Source organism: Heloderma suspectum, chromosome 6 (assembly GCF_057233095.1).
Source record: "Heloderma suspectum isolate Gila_16-S chromosome 6, 16-S_ref, whole genome shotgun sequence".
In the NCBI taxonomy this organism is placed as follows: Eukaryota; Metazoa; Chordata; class Lepidosauria; order Squamata; family Helodermatidae; genus Heloderma; species Heloderma suspectum.
Genome location: NC_139463.1, coordinates 109,215,643 through 109,233,015, shown reverse-complemented (window position 1 = coordinate 109,233,015; position 17,373 = coordinate 109,215,643). Strand labels below are relative to the sequence as shown.

At 45.2% G+C, this 17,373-nt stretch overlaps 1 protein-coding gene and 1 pseudogene across 1 annotated transcript; one reads left to right on the top strand and one right to left on the bottom strand.

Moving 5' to 3' along the window:
* The first annotated feature begins 58 nt into the window (after window positions 1-58).
* On the top strand, window positions 59-4,016 carry LOC146342432 (olfactory receptor 4Q2-like; annotated as a pseudogene).
* A 4,339-nt stretch (window positions 4,017-8,355) lies between these two features.
* LOC146342431 (olfactory receptor 4Q2-like) lies at window positions 8,356-13,381 on the bottom strand. Its single transcript, XM_084808548.1, has 2 exons — window positions 12,481-13,381; window positions 8,356-8,381 (listed from the first exon to the last, which is right to left on the bottom strand). The coding sequence occupies exons 1-2, from the start codon at window positions 13,379-13,381 to the stop codon at window positions 8,356-8,358; spliced, it is 927 nt and encodes a 308-aa protein (XP_084664674.1).
* Between the last annotated feature and the right edge of the window lie 3,992 nt (window positions 13,382-17,373).

The window sequence follows — 17,373 nt, the reverse complement described above, 5'->3', positions numbered from 1 at the left end:
TTTCAGCAAGTAAGGATCCCTCTCCCACCCCCATAGAAGTGAATGGAGGAATTACTCCATGCCCTTGCAGAGGAGGGAAATACTTGGGCACGGGCCTCAGGCTGTCCTTGAGGGCACAGTGACTCCCACAGGTGCTGCACTGGGGACAAATGGCTTATACCATAATCAGCTTGTTAGTCTTTAAAGTGCTGCGAGGTTATGTTGCTTTTGCTATAACGTACTGACACAGATATCCCTTTCCTGTCCTTGTTCCTGGCTCCTCTCCACCACCTCCTTGCTCTCCTTGATTCTTGTATTCCTTTCCTGCCCATTTTTGATCTCTGCCTCCCCCCCAACTAAAAGTAAACGATAAAACCCTTTTCTCTTCTGTTAGGATTATAGGCCTCAGCCTCCCTTTGCTGGTAGGTACTGCAGTGTTTGCTTTTGCTTGTGACCGTGCGTGTGTGTGTGGGTGGGTGAGTGCACACACGCATGCACGCTTCTGCTGTGGACAAGCAAACAGTGTGTGTCAAAGCACTATACAGCCCACATTTAAAAAAAAACAGAGGGCAAAGCACTACACACACAATAACATCTATTATTTAAATAATATATTACTACACTGTGTGGCAAAGCAAGCAAGCCCAATATGAGGCATCTTCGGGGTCTTGTGGGCAGGGGCAGAGATGGCGGGGTGCTGCTGGGACTAGCAGCACTGTTAGGCAAGCTGTCTCTCCCCCGGTCTGGATGGTGCATCATGGTGTACTAACCCCTCTCCCCTAGTCCTACTTTCAGAGTGTGGAGGCAAATTGTGGTGCTTGGAGGACCTTCTTTGAGGAGGCTGGTGCAGGCAGCAGCAGTAGCACTCTTGACAACGGGGCAGCATCTCCTTCTGTAGTGGAAGAGGGGAGCCCACTGATGGAGATCAGGTCAGAGGAGTCTGATGTCCTCAGCATGGTGGAGGGTCAAGAGGAGGAGATCCTCCAGGGTGTGGGGAGGATGAGCAGCAGGCAGAGGATCCAGCACCTGACCCCTCTTCCATTGTTCCCCCTGCTCACTTGGAGACCCCGAGACTCAAGGCAGGAGGGGTCCGCACATATGTCTCCACACATATGTCAGGGCAACACCGTGTGGGACCACTTTGAGTTGGGAGTGGATCCCAGCACTGCTGTTTGCTGCCACTGCAAGGCATCTCTGAGAAGGGGAAACAGCCAGGGCGCTACACCACCAGCAGCCTGCTCCTGCACTGAAGGAGGCAGCACCAATTGGTCTTGCTCGGGGAAGAGGCCCCCAAGTCCCAGCAGGCAGGCAGCCGGGGCAAGAAGAAGGCTGGTAGTGCTACCGGAACTCCTGCAAGCTCTCTGTCTCGCACCACCAAGAGGCTTAGGCAGGCCACCAAGGAGGAGATGGGGTGGGGGAAGTATGGGTCCACCGGGTGGAGGTTTCCAGTGTCTGACCAGATCACCAAGTGCAAATATAAATATAAACTGGAGAATGATGTGCACTTTGCGACACTCTCAGTTCCTTCAGTTCACTTGCCTCATTTCTTTAATTAAAAAGTGTCTGAAATTTGGAAGGTGTGGTGTGGCAGATAAATAAATAAATAAATAAATACTAAAATAGGAAGTAAATATAAAATATTCATTCTGTGTGTGCTAAAAAAAAGAGGACATTCCTACAAAACAACAAAACCTACTCGGCCAGCCTGCCTGCCAGTGTTTTTCCAGGTAATGTGTATTCCAAATTCAGCCAAAGAAAGCCTGAGGTCATCCACTGTGATGCTGAATGGGAAAGGGGAGAGGAGGGGTGATTTGCACGTCAAAGAAACTAACAGCAGAGGTTAGGGACAGTGACCTCCTCCACTTCAGCACCTAAATTTTCTGATTATTATCCCTTCTGAGTTTGGTTTGAGTTTCTGAGAAAATTTGGCAGTTGGGATCCCCTCCGGGGGGAGATTCCAGGTCCCCAAATGTCATGACTTTCTCATGAAAACTGAAAGCGTTATGGCTGTTTCTGTTTTCCAATGCAAGTCAATGGGAAAATGTCAAATCAGAATTATTCAGATATCCGAATCTCACTTTGGATTTGGATCTGAGTTGAGGCAGATGGGGTCCAAAGCAGTCCGAAGCAAAGAGGGGCTGCTTCAGAAGGTCCAAAACGGCATCTGAAGTGAAGCAGGGGGTCCATGCACAGCCCTAATGGAAGTTAGGAGTTAGCATTTAGGGGCCAAGAGAGTTCGGGAGAGTCCAAATTCTCACCTTGCCTGCTGGGCACCCAACATCAACAACCCTAGAGGCCAGGATGGGGAAATGGTGGCCCTCCAGAAGTTATTGGACTACAATTTCCATAACTCATTACAATTGGATATGCTTGCTGGGGCTGATGGCAGCTAGAGTGCAACATCTGGAAGTCCACACAGGCCACTCTCCCCTGCTGTAGGCAGATGAAGCTGACACACCATTCACCCCTCTTTTCTTGGAAGGTAGTGGATATGAGTAATAGGTATGGTGTTATATGCATGAATGAATGGTATATTTGATTACAAAATGTTAATGGTCACTGTGTGGGAATGAGTGGGGTTAGCAGGTGAGCGGTGTGGACTTTGTAAAATCTTTTCATTCTGCATTTCCTGGATTGTCAGGTGCCTTTCCTTCCATTGTCCACTCATTGTTGGAGTCAGATTTTTTCCAGTTTCCTGAATTTGCACAAATTCTCACATGTGAAAATGTTTAAATACTGCCCAAATGTGCAACCCCCTGCCTCCACTCTATACTTTCATGTTTTAGGCTTAGCATATGGGAGAAATGCAGGGGAAAAGCTGGTCTGCTGCAGAATCCATGGGTTGGATTAATAGAAATCTGAATTCATTTGATTCCATTGCAGATTTCTCAGATATCTCTAGTTAGCAGTGCATGTAGTTAGGAGAAGAGAAGGCACAGGGTCCCAGTATGCCCCTCCAGGGTTCCCCAGAGTGCTGTACACCCTTTCATTGGCCCTGCCCTTTTCCCTGAAAAAGATCATTTGGTGGTTTCCTGCCCTATGTGCAGCTTTTCCCCTCATTCTAGAAGAGGCATTTTTTAGTGGCCTCATTCTTGGCCACTAAAATGCCTCTCCTAAGTAGGGATGTCGGAGAATTCTAATGCAAAAGGCATCCCTGCATTAGCCATGATAGGCTATGTAAGTATTCCCTCCTGGTCTATGCAGCCACCATAATAGGAAACACCCTGATCATGCTGACAGTGGCGTCTGACCCTCAGCTATGCACACCCATGTACTTCCTGCTGGGGAACATGTCCTTCCTGGACCTTTGCATCTCCACTGTCACAGCACCCAAGATGTTGATGGACTTTTTGGCTGAGAAGAGGAGCATCGCCTTTGATGCCTGCATGGCCCAGCTCTTTTTCCTCCATTTTGTGGGTGCTGCCGAGATGTTCCTCCTCACTGTCATGGCCTATGACAGGTATGTGGCCATTTGCAAGCCTCTGCACTACCCCAGCATCATGAACAGGTGACTGTGTAGTTGGCTGGTGGTAGCTTCTTGGACTGGAGGCTTCATCCACTCCATAGTCCAGACCATTCTCACCATGAGGCTGCCCTATTGTGGGCCCAACCAAGTGGATAACTTCTTCTGTGATGTCCCTCCAGTCATCAAGCTGGCTTGCACTGACACCTACATCACTGAGCTCCTCATGGTCTCCAACAGTGGCCTCATCTCTACCAGCTGCTTTGTTATCTTGGTGACCTCTTACACCACCATCCTGGTGAGGATCTGCTCCCCTGAAGGGCAATGGAAAGCCCTCAATGTCTGTACCTCCCACCTCACTGTGGTCACCTTGTTCTTTGGCCCCTGCATCTCCATCTATGCTTGGCCTTTCTCTACTTTTTCAGTAGACAAGCTTGTCTCTGTCCTGTACAACCTCATCATCCCCATGCTGAATCCTCTGATCTACGCCTTGAGAAATACGGATGTGAAGATGGCCATAAGGAAGCTCAGAAGCAAGGCTTCATCTCTACCAGCTACTTCATCATCTTGGTGACCTTGTAGTCCACCAACCTGGTGAGATCTGCTCCCCTGAGCAGCGATGCAAAGCCCTGGACATCTATACTTCCCACCTCACTGTAGTCACCTTGTTTTTTGGTCCCAGCTCTGTGCTCATCTGTGCTCACTGTTTCTCCACTTAATTGGTAGAATCATAGAATCATAGAGCTATAGGGTTGGAAGAGGCCTATAGGACCATTGAGCCCAACCCCCTGCTCAATGCAGGAATCTAAGTCAAAGCATCCCTGACAGATGGCTGTCCAGCTTCATCTTGAATGCCTCCAGTGTGGGAGAGCCCAATATTTCCCTAGGTAATTAATTCCATTGTCGTATTGCTCTAACAGTCAGGAAGTTTTTCCTGATGTTCAGCCGGAACCTGGCTTCCTGTAACTTGAACCCATTATTCCGTCTCCTGCACTCTGGGATGATCAAGAAGAGATCCTGGCCTTCCTCTCTGTGACAACCTTTCAAGGATTTAAAAAGCGCTATCTTCCCTCCCTTCAGTCTTCTCTTCTCAAGGCTAAACGTGCCCAGTTCTTTTAGTCTCTCCTCACAGGGCTTTGTTTCCGGTCCCCTGATCATCTTCATTGCCCTCCTCTGAACCCTCTCCAGTTTGTCTGCATCCTTCTTAAAGTGTGGCGCACAGAACCAGACACAGCACTCCAGATGAAGCCTAAGCAGTGCTGAGTAGAGGGGAACTTGTACTTCACAGGATTTTGAAGCTAAACTTCTATTAATGCAGCCCAAAATAGCATTTGCCTTTTTTTGCAGCTACTTCACTCTGTTGGCTCATATTCAGCTTGTGATCAACAAGTCCAAGATCCTTCTTGCTTGTAGTATTGTTGAGCCAAGTATCCCCCATCTTGTAACTGTGCCTTTGGCTTCTTTTCCCTGGGTGCAGAATTTGGCATTTATCCCTATCAAATTTCATTCTGTTTTCCGCCCAGCACTCCAGCCTATCAAGATCACTTTGAATTTTGTTTCTGTCTTCCAGGTTATTAGCTATCCCACCCAATTTTGTATCATCCACAAATTTGATAAGCATTTCCTGCACCTCCTCATCCAAGTCATTAATACAAATTTTGAAGAGCACTGGGCCCAGGACTGAGCCCTGTGATACCCTGCTTGTTACCTCTCCCCAGTTTGAGAAGATCCTATTGATAAGCACTCTTTGAGTCCAATTCTGTAGCCAACTGTGGATCCACCTGATAGTTGTTTCATGTAGACCACTTTTAGCTAGTTTGCTCAGCAGGATATCATGGGGCACTTTGTCGAAAGCTTTGCTGAAGTCAAGGTATATTATGTCCACAGCATTCCCACAGTCCACAAGGGAGGTGACCTGATCCAAAAATGAGATCAGATTCATCTGGCAGGATTTGTTCTTGGCAAATCCATGTTGGCTTCAAGTAATCACTGCATTGTTTTCAAGGTGCTTCCAGATGGATTGCTTTATAATCTTCTCCAGAATATTCCCAGGGTTTGATGTCAGACTGACTGCTCTGTAGTTCCCAGGTTCCTCCTTTTTGCCCTTTTTGCAGATAGGGACAACATTAGGGACATCCTCCAGTTATCTGGCACTTCACTCATCCTCAATGATTTCTCAAAGAGAATAGACAGTGGTTCTAAGAGTTCTTCTGCCAGTTCCTTTATTACTTGAGGATGCAGTTCATCTGGCCCTGGAGATTTGAACTCATTCAAAGTAATTAGGTGTTCCTTGACCATTTGCCTATCTCTCTCAAGCTGCAATCCTGCCCCTTCAGCCTGTACTTGGCCGTTGCCAGTGGGGTCATAGACCCTCTTTTGGGAGAAGACTGAACCAAAGTAGGAATTGAGCAGTTCTACCTTTTCCTTGTCATCTGTTATTATTTTGCCATCCTTGTTTAATAGTTGAACCACCATTTCTTTCCTCTGTTTTTTACTATGCACATAGCTGAAGAAAGCCTTTTTGTTGTTTTTAGCATCCCTCGCTAACCTCAGCTCGTTCTCAGCTTTAGCCTTCCTGATGCCATCCCTGCAATTCTGTGCTACCTGACTGGACTCTTCCTTTGTAGCTTGGCCTTCCTTCCACTTCCTATATGTGTTCTGTTTTGTTTTCAGGTCATCTCTCAGCTTTTTAAGAAGTCACATTGGCTTCTTCTGTTGTCTTCCACCTTTTTTCTTGTTGGAATTGTTTGTAATTGTGCCTTTACAATGTCTGTTTTTAAAAACTCCCACCCATCTTGGACTCCTTTTCTCATTAGAGTCACTTGCAATGGGACCTTACTTATCATTCTTCTGAGTTTATTAAAATCAGCTTTCCTAAAATGCAGGGTACGTGGTTGGCTACACTCAGCTTCTGCTTTTGCTTCCTTTAGAACCAAGAACTGAAGTGTATAACATGGTCACTTTCCCACAGAGTTCCCATAACTGCTACTTTATCCACTAAGTCATCTCTGTTAGTTAGGATCAAGTCAAGGATAGCCAATCCTCTAGTTCCTTCCTCTACTTTCTGTAGGAGGAAATTATCAGCAACACAAGTCAGGAATCTCTCGGAGAGGGCATGTTTTGCAGAATTTGTCTCCCAACAAATATCAGGGAAATTGAAGTCCCCCATCACTACATCATGCTTCCTTGAAACATTGGCAATCTGCTTTTCAAAAGTTCCATCCTCATCTTCTCCTTGATTGGGTGGCCGGTAGTAGACTCTGACCACCAGGTTGCTTTTATTCTTTGCTGCATTTATTTTAACCCAGTTGCTCTTGATGGGTCTACCAAACTCATCCTCCTGTATTTCTGTTCCAAGATATATATATAAAAACATATAATGCAACTCCACCTCCCTTTCTGTTCCTCCTGTACTTTTTCAAAAAGTTGTATCCTTCAATTGCTGTATTCCAGTCATGGGAGTCATCCCACCAAGTCTCAGTTACACCTATCAAGTCATAATTTCCCTCCTGTATTAAGAGTTCAAGTTCATTCTGTTTGTTTCCCATACTCTGGGCATTAGTATATAGACATCGCAAGTTCATTCTGTTTGTTTCCCATACTCTGGGCATTAGTATATAGACATCAAAGGCCATGTGCTGTATAGTTTGACTTTCTTCCTACATGTTTCTGAAGATTGTTATTATTGGGTGCTATTAAAGCTCTTCTCTCCATTGCAGTGCATGAGCGTTCATCCATTGTTACCTCCAACTTTACATCTCCCTTCCCCGTAGGATTCAGTTTAAAGCCCTCCTGATGAAGTTCTTCATGCTGTGGCCAAACACATTCTTTCCAGTCTTTGTGAGGTGCAACTCATCCCTTGCCAACAGTCCATCTTCCAGGAAGTATAGCCCGTGGTCCCAGAATCCAAATCTCTCTCGTCGGCACCACCTTCGTAGCCAGTCATTCACCCGGAGTATTTTTTGTTCCCTTTCTATCCCTCTTCCAACTACTGGAAGGATGGATGAGAAAACTATCTGGGCCCCAAAGTTCTTGAGTTTCCTTCCCAAAGCTTCAAAGTCTGACGTGATTTCTTTGTAGCTCTGCTTGGCAGTATCATTTGTTCCTACATGGATGAGAAGAAAGGGTTACCTGTCAGTGGGCTTTATGAGTGTAGGCAACCCTTCAGTCACATCTCTAATTTATCCTCCTGGGAGACAGCATATCTGGAGAGTCCATGGTCCTCGCAACATACTTGGCTTTTGATCCCATGCAGCAAGAAGTCTCCCACTACTACTACTCTACTCTTCTTGTTGTTGTAGGCCTTGGTTTCATTGTCTCTGCTTGACTGACCTTCAGCCTCTTGCTTGTTCTCATGCAGGGTCCCTTGTACTTCTTCCTCTTCAGGCTGTCCCCCAGTCTCATCCTCAAGTACCTGGAAATGGTTCCATAGTTCCACCGCTTCCACTGGTGCAGAGTGTCTTCTAGTTCTTCTGCTCCTAACTGTCACCTTTTTCCAAGGACTATCCTCTACTTCATTTTTCCTCACCTCAGCATTTTCCTCTTCTGCCTCAACTTGCTGTTGCTCTTCTAGCTTCTGTTCTTCACTTTGCTGCTGTAGTTCCCCCATTATGTCCAAGAACTCTTTGTGTTCTCTTATTCCCTGGAGGGTCAACACTTACCACTCCAGTCTTACCTTTTCTTCCAACAACATGATGAACTTGCACTTGTTATACATGTAGGCCATGTTGATATCAGGCAAGAAAACAAACATTGCACAGACATTTCAAGTCACCACCACTGGAGAGTCTTTCCCTTTCATAGTCTCTATTCCCTTTAGGTTTTCAGATTTCTGATTGTGCTGGAATAGCCTGTGCTTTGTCCTCAGTTCACTGGAAGTTAAAAACACAGTCCCACTGGTATGGAAGTGTGTGTTAAAAGAAAAAGATTTTTTTTTTAAATGAAAAAAAAAACATGTTAGGGGCCTCCCCGTTGACCTCCCCTGCCAACCTCCCCTGGCAAACTCCTGTTTGCTCTCCCTGTTTACTCACTCTGATTGCTCTCTTGCTTCCTTGTATAGGAGCTTGCTTCTTTGTATAGCCCCTAGACCAGCTGGAACAGCTTTCTCTGCTCTGCTCTGCTCAGCTAGGAGCAGGGAAAAAACTGGGGCGGGGGAGGTTCCTGGGGTATTAATATTTTCTATTTTTAATTTCTTTCTTTATCATGGAAACATTTATCTGTGTCTCTCTACTGTAATGTGTTTCAACATTTGTTTGGAACATAGTATGTGCATCCTTTAAAAAAACGGTCTTCCCTCTGTCCAGACCCAAGACCCACCTCTGCTTCCCAACCTTCAACATGGGTTCCACTTTCACATTTTCACTTTTTGTTTATGTGGGTGGGGGTGGGGGGATGACACACAATCACTTCTTTGCACACACACATTCTCCTGTTCCACAAACCACTCCCAATGGGTAGATATTCCAGTGAGTTTAAGATCATGAGTGCAAAAGAGTGGGGGTGGCAATCCACACATTCACAATTCAGATGATTATTTGTGATGATAATCATATGAACAAGCATGAAGAGCCAGCAAAATGGTGAATACGGGTTTTTTCATTGAACATCCCTTCCCAAAAGCCTCCCTCTCACACTGGGAAATCATCATTTTAACTTGCCCTATATCTTAAAGGATGTAAGAATTAAATGGTTCAATCCAACCAAAGGTTCGTCTCCGTTTTTAAATTTCTTCTTCTAATTCAGCAGTAGGCAACCTGGTGCCCTTCAGATGTTTGGGACACCAAGTCCCAGAATCCCCTCTATTGGCCATGCTGACTGAGGCTGATGGGAGATGTAGTTCAAAACATCTGGAGAGCACCAGTTTGCCTACCTCTGTTCTAAATCTATCCTGTTTTTTTAGCTGTAGCACAATAAAATTAAAATACTGTAAATTCCGAAATTAATTTACACTTAATACTGCTCAGCCACAAAGCATGAAGAGCAATTGGAAGGCAGAGCTGGAGGCAGTTTAGTTGCCAGCAATGGCTATGGCCAGCCAGAAGCCCTGGGCACAGTTCACCCACAGGGCATGATAGTTCTGACCATCAGTGGGGCTGTTCACAGCATATGTTCACACATAACTTTTCAGGATAGGATGAGATTTGCTGTATTGTATTGTTCCCCTCTCCTTCTCTCGCTAAAGTATCTGATGGACTTTGTATTTTTGTTTATGAATAAGAATTGAAAAAATTGGGTCAATGTGGGTGTCCCTTCCCCATTCGTGTATTTCCTTTGTTCTGCTCACGCCTGTGTTCCACTTGTGTCACACAGCAGTCTGGACCAACTCCATGTATATCCTGCCCCATGATTTTGTGGAATAAAAGCCCTTTAGAAGACAAGGCCCAATATTACTTACATCAAGGGGCAGGTAATTCCAAAGATAAATGATCAGTCACTTCAAATGACTTCTTGTATCTGTCCCGCTATCTGCTGCCAATCAGCATCCATTGGGTGACTCCAAGTTCTCGTATTAGGAGAGAGGTAGAAAAACATCTCTCTGCCCATTTCTTCCACTCCATGCATAATTTTGCAAACCTGGATCACAACCCTTTGCTCATAGGGAAGGCACTTCAGCCCTTGGATAGATGTAGTGGTGCTTTCCTGCACCTTGTTCATCTCTATGATACCCTATAGAGGCTCTCCCAATGTGAGGCCCTTGAGAAGTGTCAGGCCACAACTCCCATCATTTCCAGCCAGCATGGCCAAAAGGTTGAGGAAGGCTTGGTCCACATGTTTGTGAAAGAATCTCAGGGAGGACTATTTCCTTTATAGGAAAAGAACTTCAGCTGTTGTGGCTTCTGTTGGCCATGCTGGTGGGGGTGATGAGATTTGTAGTCCAACACATCTGGAGGGCAACAGGCTGGGGAAGCCTGTCCTCTATAACTCTGTTAAAATGTTTTCAGATAACAAATTATATTTGATCTGAGACGGAGCAGAGGTGAAGGAAGCCAGCAAGCCAGAGACCCTAGTCTTGAAAGTATTAGCCATCATCTTGAAAGACTTGAAAGACAGCCCTATACCGCCCAGCCACCCCCATTCCTCTGTCCCACCCTCCTTGCCCTCTTGCTGCAAAAAGCAAATAAGCAGGAGGGTTAGCAAGGGGATGAATGGAGGAATAAGGAGGGAGAAAGCAAGAAATGAAAAGGAGAGAGAGAGAGAGAGAGAGAGAGAGGACCAGAGATGAAAAAGACACTTACCATCTGCTCCTCACACAAACAATGGCAGCCCTTCTGGCAGAACACAGCTTCCTCATCCCCATAGCTATGTTGCTTCTGGGTGAGGTGCATCCAAGGTCATACTGAGAAGAGTGAAACTCCTTCTGCTGATCCCTCGGGGTCTTATTTTAAAAAAGCAGCATGATCTAACTTCTAAACAGCTTCAGTGGTATTGATTATCAGCAAGTGGTACAGACAATCCCATTTTCTATTTGTTTTTATATTTACTTATATAAGAATTCCTTCAGAAGCTGCACGGGATGCTGAGGACAATGGACACATTGATTGGGTTCACACAATATGCTAAACCACACTCAGTGGTTGAGTGTGGTTTCTTGTTGAATCTTGGGTTAGAGTGTTGTCTGAACCCAGGCATTTTCCACAGGGTGGCTTGTTAATCATGCAGTATGGCTTATTTTTCTCAAAGAAGCCACATTGAGAGCCTATGGTTGGTTGTTGCGTTGTTTGTTCATGGTGGTTAACAAGCCACGCTGCATGGTTAACAAACCCCCCTGTGAAAAATGTCCTGGGTTCAGACAACATGCCAACCCACTAAAGCAGTTCAACAAACAACTCATGGTTCAACATTTAACAACCCACACTCAGAGTGTGGATTAAGGTATTGTGTGAATAGCCCCATTGATGGTCAGAACTATCATGCCCTGTGGGTGAACTATGCCCAGGGCTTCTGGCTGGCTGTAACCGTTGTTGACAACTAAACTGCCTCCAGCTCTGCCTTTCAATTGCTCTTGATGCTTTGTGGCTGAGCAGCATTAAGTGTAAATTAATTTCGGAGTTTACTGTATTTTAATTGATTGTGTTATAGCTAAAAAACAGGATAGATTTAGAACAGAGGTAGGCAAACTGGTGCTCTCCAGATGTTTTGAACTACATCTCCCATCAGCCTCAGTCAGCATGGCCAATAGAGGGGATTCTGGGACTTGATGTCCCAAACATCTGAAGGGCACCAGGTTGCCTACACCTGAATTAGAAGAAGAAATTTAAAAACTGAGACGAACCTTTGGTTGGATTGAACCATTTAATTCTTACATCCTTTAAGATATAGGGCAAGTTAAAATGATGATTTCCCAGTGTGAGAGGGAGGCTTTTGGGAAGGGATGTTCAATGAAAAAACCCGTATTCACTATTTTGCTGGCTCTTCATGCTTGTTCATATGATTATCATCACAAATAATCATCTGAATTGTGAATGTGTGGATTCCCACCCCCACTCTTTTGCACTCATGATGTTAAACTCACTAGAATATTGATCCATTGGGAGTGGTTTGTGGAACAGGAGGATGTGTGTGCAAAGAAGTGATCATGTGTCATCCCTCCACCCCCACTCACATAAACAAAAAGTGAAAATGTGAAAGTGGAACCCATGTTGCAGGTTGGAAAGCAGAGGTGGGTCTTGGGTCTGGACAGGGGGACAACCACTGTTTTAAAGGATGCACATACTATGTTCCAAACAAATGTTGAAACACATTACAGTAGAGAGACACAGATAAATGTTTCCATGATAAAGAAAGAAATTAAAAATAGAAAACATTAATATTCCAGGAACATCCCCCCGCTCCGTCAGTTTGTCTACTAAGAAAGTGGAGAAACACTGAGCATAGATGAAGATGCTGGGACCAAAAAACAAGGTGACTACAGTGAGGTGGGTAGGTGTCCAGGGCTTTGCATCGCTGCTCAGGGGAGCAGATCTCACCAGGTTGGTGGACTACAACTCTGCAAGGTCACCAAGATGATGAAGTAGCTGGTAGAGATGAAGCCTTGCTTCCAAGCTTCCTTATGGCCATCTTCACATCCGTATTTCTCAAGGTGTAAATCAGAGGATTCAGCATGGGGGTGATGATGTTCACGACCGAGACCAGCTTGTCTACTGAGAAAGTGGAGAAAGGCCAATCATAGAGGAAGATGCAGGGCCCAAAGAACAAGGTGACCACGGTGAGGTGGGAGGCACAGACATTGAGGGCTTTGCGTCGCCCTTCAGGGGAGCGGATCCTCACCAGGATGGTGGTATAAGAGGTCAGTAATATAAGAAAGCAGCTGGTAGAGATGAGGCCACTGTTGGAGACCATGAGGAGCTCAATGATGTAGGTGTCAGTGCAAGCCAGCTTGATGACTGGAGGGACATCACAGAAGAAGTTATCCACTTGATTGGGCCCACAATAGGGCAGCCTCATGGTGAGAATGGTCTGGACTATGGAGTGGATGAAGCCTCCAGTCCAAGAAGCTGCCACCAGCCAGCTACACAGTCGCCTGTTCATGATGTTGGGGTAGTGCAGAGGCTTGCAAATGGCCACATACCTGTCATAGGCCATGACAGTGAGGAGGAACATCTCAGAAGCACCCACAAAATGGAGAAAAAAGAGCTGGGCCATGCAGGCATCAAAGGCGATGCTCCTCTTCTCAGCCAAGAAGTCCATCAACATCCTGGGGGCTGTGACAGTGGAGTAGCAAAGGTCCAGGAAGGACAGGTTCCCCAGCAGGAAGTACATGGGTGTGCGTAGTCGAGGGTCAGACACCACCGTCAGCATGATCAGGGTGTTTCCTACTATGGTGGCTGCATAGACCAGGAGGAAGACTACAAATAGAGTGGCTTGGGACTGCCATGTTGGGGAAAAGGCTGCCAAGAGGAATTCATTCACCCTTGTGTGGTTTCTTTTCAGGTGCTCCATTTTCCTGAAAGGGTGAAATGAACAGATACATACCAGGGAACAATTTCCTCTCCTGTTGCAATTCTTCCTACTTCCAAGTGAAGGGCATTGGTCTCCCAGAGAGCATTTTCCCTGGGAAGATCTATGAATAGAATCCAGAGTGTTTTAAGGAGAAAGGAAACATTTTTATTTACATTGAGCCTTAAAGGATAATGTTGTCTCCAGCTAAATGATAGTAAATGCAGGATTGGATTCAGATTTAGTCTTACTTCCAGTAGACTCACTGAAATCAATTGGACTTCACTTAGTTATGACTAACTCAAGTCTCACTGATTTTAATGGGACTACTTTAGGTTTGATCAAACCTGGATCCAACCTGCTCTCTGGTGCCATGATCCTGGAAAGCTTGCATGCACCTTCTGCACAGTTAGTTCCATTATATGTTCTGACTGAGATGCTTCTTCAGAAAGAAAAATAAGAGGCAAAATGTTTCTGAGAAGCAAGGGAATTCTAAGCATTCAGAAAGGGAAACAGGAAGAAATGGGAACACACACCTACAGTTCAAAGGTTTATTTGTTCAGTTAGTTCAAATAGTTGTATACCACTTTTAAATTAAAAACAAAGAAAAAGAAATCCCAAAGAAGTTTGCAATGCAAAATCATGATAAAGTAGAATAAAACCATCATTAAAACAATAAAAGAATGATAAAAAAAATAAAATCTCAAGTAATATAACTTGGGGTACCTGACAATACTGGCCAACGGGGAAATGTCTTGGGAAGCGTTTGTGTCTTCAGTCATTGGTGGAAACACTCCACGCAAAGAATACTGATGGGGAGCTCTAGCCTATGGAATAGATACAGCCCATGGAACCTCCCCACCTGGCCCATGGTCTCCCTTCTCAGTCCCATTCCTGCCTGCCCCCTGCTCAGCTATTAGGCTTTTTAAGAGCCTCCAATGGTGCCAATGCAGGGGTGAGGGGAGGCAGTTGGGTAGGGACAGGGAGAAAGAATGAGGAAAGAGAGACATAAATGGGAGAAGAGAGAACAGGAGGGATTCCCTCCCCTTCCCTACCCATTCCCGTTTCCTTGTGTGCTGTCTTTTTCTAGATAGTAAGCCTGTCAGTAGGGTTTGTCTTGTTTTACTGATTCCTTGTTAACAGCTCTGAGAGCCTTTTTGTCTGAAGGACAAGATAGAACCATACTCTAAAGATGCAATCCTATTCCCCAGTGCTGGCTGGGGAATGCTGGGAGTTGTAGGACTATTTCTGATGTAAGATGCATAGGATTGCACTCTAAATAAATAAATAGATGTTGGTAGCCTTATCCTTCATGAATTTGTCACATCCCCCTTTAAAGCCATCCAGGTTGGTGGCCAACATCATATGGCAATAAGCCTCCAGTGATTTCCTTCTAAAGGATGCCAAGTCCAAATCCATGTGAGTGTTGAACATGTCACTGCTTGGAGTGGGGTGAGAGTAACAGTATCTATTACTATTGGCTAGTAGATACTCAATTTGTTGTTGATTTTACCCCCACCCCCCACAAAACAACAACAACACCCAGTGTCAGAAAGAAATTGTTTCAGGTGCCTATGTCATCTCCTTGTAGGTACCACAACATGATCAATAATGGGGTAACTCTGCCAGTGAATCAGCCCCACACATTGAAAACCTTAAATTAAATGGAATGCCTTGATAACTGCCATCTAAAATGGCAGTGGACAGTGGGGAAAAAAATCATTGGCACTTCTCTAATTGGAAACTTTGTAAGATCTCAATAACTCTTGCAAACATGGTTTTCTCACAAATCTGTCCCACAGTGTGCAATGGGGCTTACTCCCAGGAAAATGTGCATTAGATTGCAGTCTTGATGTAGGCCTATACTCATGTATTACCAGGATTGGCTTGACTTTTGAGAGGAGAGACAGATTCAAGTTGCATCAGAACTTTTCGTAATTCTGATTTTCAATATTGTCTGCTGGGGATGGGGGTGGACAGGAGACAGTTACTGGTAGTAGGGCAGCTGGAGAATGCCTTAATAGTCTTGGCAAAGCTGTCCAGTATCTCCTTTGTTAAAGAGGTTGTCTGATTGCTAACAACAGATGGCCTTTTGCATGGAGAAGAAACACTGAGCACAGTATATGTTTCCCCACCCGCTGAGCTAAGGATGATGTGATCTAGGTGCCTTCCTATGAAGGGAACCTTTGAGAAAGGCACACAGACAGGGGGTCAAAGCCAGCATTACTTTAAATCCTTATCTAGCATCTCTCTCTCTCTCTTTAATTTCTCTTTTGCTCGAGAGCAGGTGCAGGACCTCCAATCAGGATTGGGACCTTGGTATGGAGTGGTGGTCATAGCATAGCAGGGGTTTTAATATCCAGATCAGCCCCCCTGCACCTACTCTAGAGAAGAAGGAGAAGGAGAAGAAGGAGAAGGAGAAGAAGAGACTAGCTCAAAGTTATGTCTTAAAAGTAATGTCTACTTTGGCCCAGAGAAAGGGTGGCCACTTACAAATCACCGGCAATGAGGACATGCATCACTGAAAAAGAGGACAAAAGAAGACACCATTCTGCATAACATTTGCAAATGTGTATGGGGAGGCACACATTTAGAAACAATAACTATAATGTGAAAAAAAAATCAAGACATCTCACCATAGTGGAGAAGGCTGACCAGGTGACCTGTGTCCCTGCTCAGTCTACATTCCAGATGCTTTCACAGCAGGGAGAAGAGGGAATGTGAAGAACTCTGTGGCTCAGCCCCTAATCTCCTCTGGCTTCAAACAGTATGGGCTACAAGGGTATGTGCTAGATAGGAAGTCTGCATCTAATGGCAGAAGATGTTACCGTTATGTTCTTTAGCTCCTCCCCCCCATGATTCTCAATTCTGTCTCAACCATTAGTTTGCCCATCCTTTCATCCTGTCTAAATTTTGTATTCCGTCCGTCTGTCCGTCCCTCCCTCCCTCCCTCTCTCTCCCTCTCTCTGTCTCTCATCTGTCTGTCTGTCTGTCTGTCTGTCTTTGCTGTCCTTGTTCTTCAGTCACACCCTCCGCTCCTTGATTCCTGTATTCTTTCCCTTCCCATTTTTGATCTCTGTCTTTTCCTTAAAAAAACAAAAACATGAACATTTAGAAACAATAAGTATAATCTGAAAAAAAAAAATCAAGACATCTCACCATAGTGGAGAAGGCTGACCAGGTGAACTGTGTCCCTGCTCAGTCTGTATTCCAGGTGCTTTCTCTTTTTAACCACGAATATTACAAAAACATACCCAACCATAAGCCCCCAGGAGCTTCCTTCCAAAGGGAAGCAAACCCGTGTCAGCTTTCAACCCTGGAACTTCTCACTGCTTAGAGAAGTGGGTGGGGGTAACAAATGCCTTTTCCGCCACTGCTGGTGCACTACACCTTCCCCCCCCAAGCAGTGGAGGCTGGTGACTCCGATGTCAGTGGGGCAATGAATCCGCTCTGGGTTTCAGTCAGAGCCACTCAGAACTCTAAAGGAGCTATCCATGGTGTGACGCACCTTGGATAGCTCCTTCAGAGATCTGACTGGTTCTGACTGCAACTTGGAGTGGATTTACCACCTCACTGACATTGGAGCCACTGGCCTCCACTGCCCAAAAAGCTTGTCAAAAAGCCACACAGGCTGTTCAGTTTCTACAACCAGGAGACTCTCCTCAAACGAAATCTTCTTACGGAGTCTCTCTGCTTGCATTGAAAGAGTCCTTTCCTAACCTGGTGCCCTCCAGAGCTGTGTTAGATTATGACTCCTGCCCCACCCTGCCCGAAAACTCAGAATGTTTTGATGTTATGATGCAAATATGTTTGTGGATAAAGGAAAAAATAAAATAAAAATCTTTAGTGAATTGGTTTCATGCCCACCCTATTGGCCCTGTACATCCTGTCTGGTCTCTACTCACTTGCTCTGATGCTACACTGAGAATGTCTCCTCATAGCTGATCACATCTTGAAGGGAGAAATGGCATTTCACTCGAAGACTTTCAACTTCA

Coding starts and splice junctions, on each gene's coding strand:
- LOC146342431 (XM_084808548.1), bottom strand. CDS start 13,381: ATGGAGCACCTGAAAAGAAACCACACAAGGGTGAATGAATTCCTCTTG. Junction 8,382..12,480: donor GATGGCCATAAGGAAGCTTG/GAAGCAAGGCTT, acceptor TTTTTTTTTCAT/TTAAAAAAAAAATCTTTTTC.